Here is a 3,917-nt window from a genome sequence, read left to right on the forward strand (position 1 = left end):
TATATATATATATGCAGGTAGATTTCCCCAGTTCTTTGAGGAATACATACAAATACTACATGATCATTCATCTATTTTTTGAGATCCTATTGTGTCGGACTAAATACTTAGGCTACAAAAATGACCAAGCCCTCTCTGCATCTGATTGAGTAGTCACTGAGACTGAAATGATCACCCATTCCTTTGTGCACTTTAGAGTATGTGTGTGTGTGTGTGTGTGTGTGTGTGTATATATATATATATATACACACACACACATACACACTCTTGCAGATTCACACTAAACTTTCATTCCTCTGTAAAGATACCTGATATTACTTCTATCCCTACCAGATAAAGGAATGAAAATTCTAGTCTTCATGCTTTCACAGGACTTTTTTTTTTTTTAAGGGGTTTTTGCTATAGGGCGCGTGCGCTCGCCAGACAGAGAGAGACAGAGATAGAAAGCAAGAAATCACCCCCCAGGGGGGATGGCCATGCCGCAGTCCCTTCTCCATTCTCCTCTCGGGATCTTGGGCACGCACGCGCACACACCCGGCATGAATTTAAGCAACCGGGTCCAGGATGCAAATCGCAGTCGACTACGTGGGAGTCCAGTGACATAGCCATTACGCTAACTGCTGGTCCCTCACAGGACTTTTTGAACATCTGTAATACAGTACTGAAAATATAGTATATTGTATCCACATGTTCACATATGTTAAATATTGTTTCTGCCTGTCACTATATGAACTACAATGAAATAAATATGGGCTCTGGATTCAGAGACTTGGTATCAAATCTCAGCTTCATAACTAGTAGCTACACAGCACTAGGAAAACACTGCTACACATCTAGTCCCCGATTAAACCAGTGGTAAAAAGGTAGGTTAGTCAAAATAACATAAATAAAGCATCCAGCACAATGCCTGACATGGAATGAACACTCAATGTCTACTTTCTGTCTCTTACTAGACCAGTGATTCTCAGGTATAGCTGACTTAAATACCAAGGGGCATTTGATAATGTTAGGAGATATTTTTCATAGTCAGGAGTAAGCAGATGCTACTGGAATATATGGGGTGCAGGCCAGGGATGCCACTAAACACCGTACAATGAATAGCATATTCTCCAAAAAATAATTGATCCAATCTATCCAAAATGCAGAGGCTGGTCCAGATGCAGGAGCAAAAGTATTAGGGCACCACTGTATGAGGCTGGGCTTGTAGGACAGGGTCAGGTTAGATTCCAGACCAATCTGAAGATGCCAGGTACAAATAAAAATGACTAAATACAAACCTATCTCTCTGATTCTCTTTCTTTCTCTCTTAAATTAAAAAAAAAAAAAAGCAAAGGCCAAGAAATCTTATGCCAGATGACAACAGTAATGTACTTATTTTTATCACCTCATTATATTATGCCTATCAGAGCAGGCACTCAATAAGCCTTGCTGAATGAAAGAATAAATGAAATGCCAAATATTCAGAGAAAAGCCACGTTTCATATTACTGAAGCACTGGGTACATCAGGAGGGGAAGAGCATAGGTAATGAAGGTCAAAAGCGGTATGGTTACATAGGACACAACTAAACAGGGCATTGTACCCCAAGCCAAGGAAATAGACAAGTGCTGGTTTTAAACAAAGAAAAATAACATGAGGGCAATCTGAATAGGTAGACGAAGGAAATGACTAGAAATAAGGACCAACTTATTATTATTTATTATTATTATTTATTAGGGTCTTATCAGCACAGTAATTTTGTGAGAATCTGTCCCTTGAAGGCAAGTAGAGGACTCTTTAATTAGAAGGTCTTTTGAAACCCATGTCTGGAGAGAAAGAAAGAGAGAGAGAAAGAGAGAAAGAGGGAGAGAGAGAGAAAGGAAGGGAGGGAGGAAGGAAGGAAGAAAATTCTACTTATCTAAATGCTTTTAGAATAAAACACAATTAATAATATGTTAATATAATATATCCTACATAGGGAACAAAGCAAATTTTATGTGGCCATTTAGCAAACCATAATTTCATGAGTTAGCAGTGCTACTTCATTAGTCTTAAAAAAAAAAGTCATGGGGACCAGCAGGTGGCATGGTGGTTAAGGCACTGGACATTCCCACATGGCCAACCATGGTTCAAGTCCTGGACCTGGTGGCTTGCTTTCTCACTTTCTCTCTCTCCCTCTCTGTGTCTCTCATCAAAATAAAATAAATGAATAAATAAAATTAAAAATAATTTTAAAAAATCACAAGTAGAAAACAAAACCTTTAACATATTCTAGTTTAATGTAATGAACTTAGAATAGGCATATCTTCAAACATGTAATTTCATACTTGTTTAAGAATAATTGCTTGCTTGCAGAATTTCTGTGCAATGTTTGCAACTTGCTGAATTTTGGCAGGAATAACAAAGCCAAGTACAGAAAGCTGACGAACTTCTCTCAGGAGAATCACCAAACGATCTGAATAATGGACTTTTAATGAACCGTCATTAGGATCCAATTCCATAATTCGACTATTAGCCTCAATACTACAAAACAAAGTGAATAACCTTTTAAGTTTCATATTCTCACTCTTTCGTCTGATGAAAAACAATCATTCTTATAACTCTGCTATAAATCTACTATAAATTCAAAATTAAAAAAACTTTTTAATGACAGCTTTCAGATTATGCTTTTTTTCACATATTATTTCACAATTCAGGTTTTGGGAACAAATTACAATACCTAAAATATATAATCACATTAATAGTTCAAACAAGCAGTTTTTAATGTCAGAAAATCAATCTCTTACCTGACAGCAAAAACTCAAAATTCTCATCATACACACCATAAAGAAAATGGTTTGTACCAGTTCTTTCCTTGTGATAAATGGATCATGGTTATATAAAATACAAACAAACAGGGGAAACTGGGTGAGGCATAAATGGGAATTCTCTGCACTGTTTTTGCAACTTTTCTATAAATCTAAAATTAATTCTAAGTAAAAAGTTTGTTGAAAAAAAAAGAAAAGAAAAACAGTAGCCCATCCATAGCAGCACAGACAGCAGAGTTCTGATCTGCAATTGTGGAAGCCACAAGGCTATAGGTGTGGATCCCAAGTTGACCTAAAACATACTAGGTGGGCATGTTCATGATCCTATCTGGATGGCTAAGGGAAGGGGATCATGGTATGGCAAGATCCTGTCGAAAGTGACTCTCTTCCGGTAAAATAAACAGGGCCAGCCCCATACCCTAGCAGTTAAGGGAAATGGATCCCACATCGATGACCAAGGTTTAAACCCACTCCCTATAACCTTTAAAGCATGTCAGGTGCATGTGTGTAGGTGCCCAGAATCCCAATGAGACAGGGAAATGGAGAAAGGATTGCGGCATAACCAGGCCTCATTGAGGGGTGTTCTCCCTGTTTTTGAAGGATCAGTTGATATAGAACATCAAAATGGCAGGAGTAGAGACAATTCAATGTTTCATTCTTCTGTCCTTTGTTTCACTCCCTAACGCTATTTTTTTTCTCTGTGGTTCTTGAAAAGGTTATAATAGCTAATATTACTCTGGGGTATTTGATCAGCATGGTCTGTGATAACACTGAGCAAATCAGCGACAGTGATAGTTTATAGATTTTTCTAAAAGCAGTTGACTAAAGCACACTTGGTTTTCTTTGCCTTTTTTCATTCCTTTTCTGTTGAAGAGCATCTCTGATATTTTAAGCTCAGAGTAGGAAAGAAAAGAATTAAACACTGTAAAGTTATGATCATTATGCCCTAGCACTCTTTGGTTCTTCTAGCCTTCCTCCAGAGTTAGAACTCTAGAAAAAGAAACATATTACTCATTCAATTTAAGAAGCCACATATTTGGCATAATTACCCTTTGTAGCAATATAAGGGGAAAAAAATAAAAAACAGAACTTATTATGGACAAAGTTACTTTTAAAAAGACATGGGGCCAGC

The 3,917-nt window shown here is 37.3% G+C and overlaps 1 protein-coding gene across 1 annotated transcript in view; it reads right to left on the reverse strand.

Moving 5' to 3' along the window:
• Positions 1-2,552, reverse strand: part of LOC102487405 (cytoplasmic dynein 2 heavy chain 1) — a gene marked incomplete at its 5' end in the record, with an annotated part of 254,523 nt that extends 251,971 nt beyond the window's left edge. Inside the window, one exon of the mRNA XM_006150080.2 lies at positions 2,306-2,552. Within this exon, the coding sequence (XP_006150142.1) occupies positions 2,306-2,552 (247 nt within the window). The remainder of the gene's footprint in view (positions 1-2,305) is intronic.
• Positions 2,553-3,917: the final 1,365 nt, after the last annotated feature.

Source organism: Tupaia chinensis, unplaced genomic scaffold (assembly GCF_000334495.1).
Source record: "Tupaia chinensis unplaced genomic scaffold, TupChi_1.0 Scaffold000276_1, whole genome shotgun sequence".
NCBI lineage: Eukaryota > Metazoa > Chordata > Mammalia > Scandentia > Tupaiidae > Tupaia > Tupaia belangeri.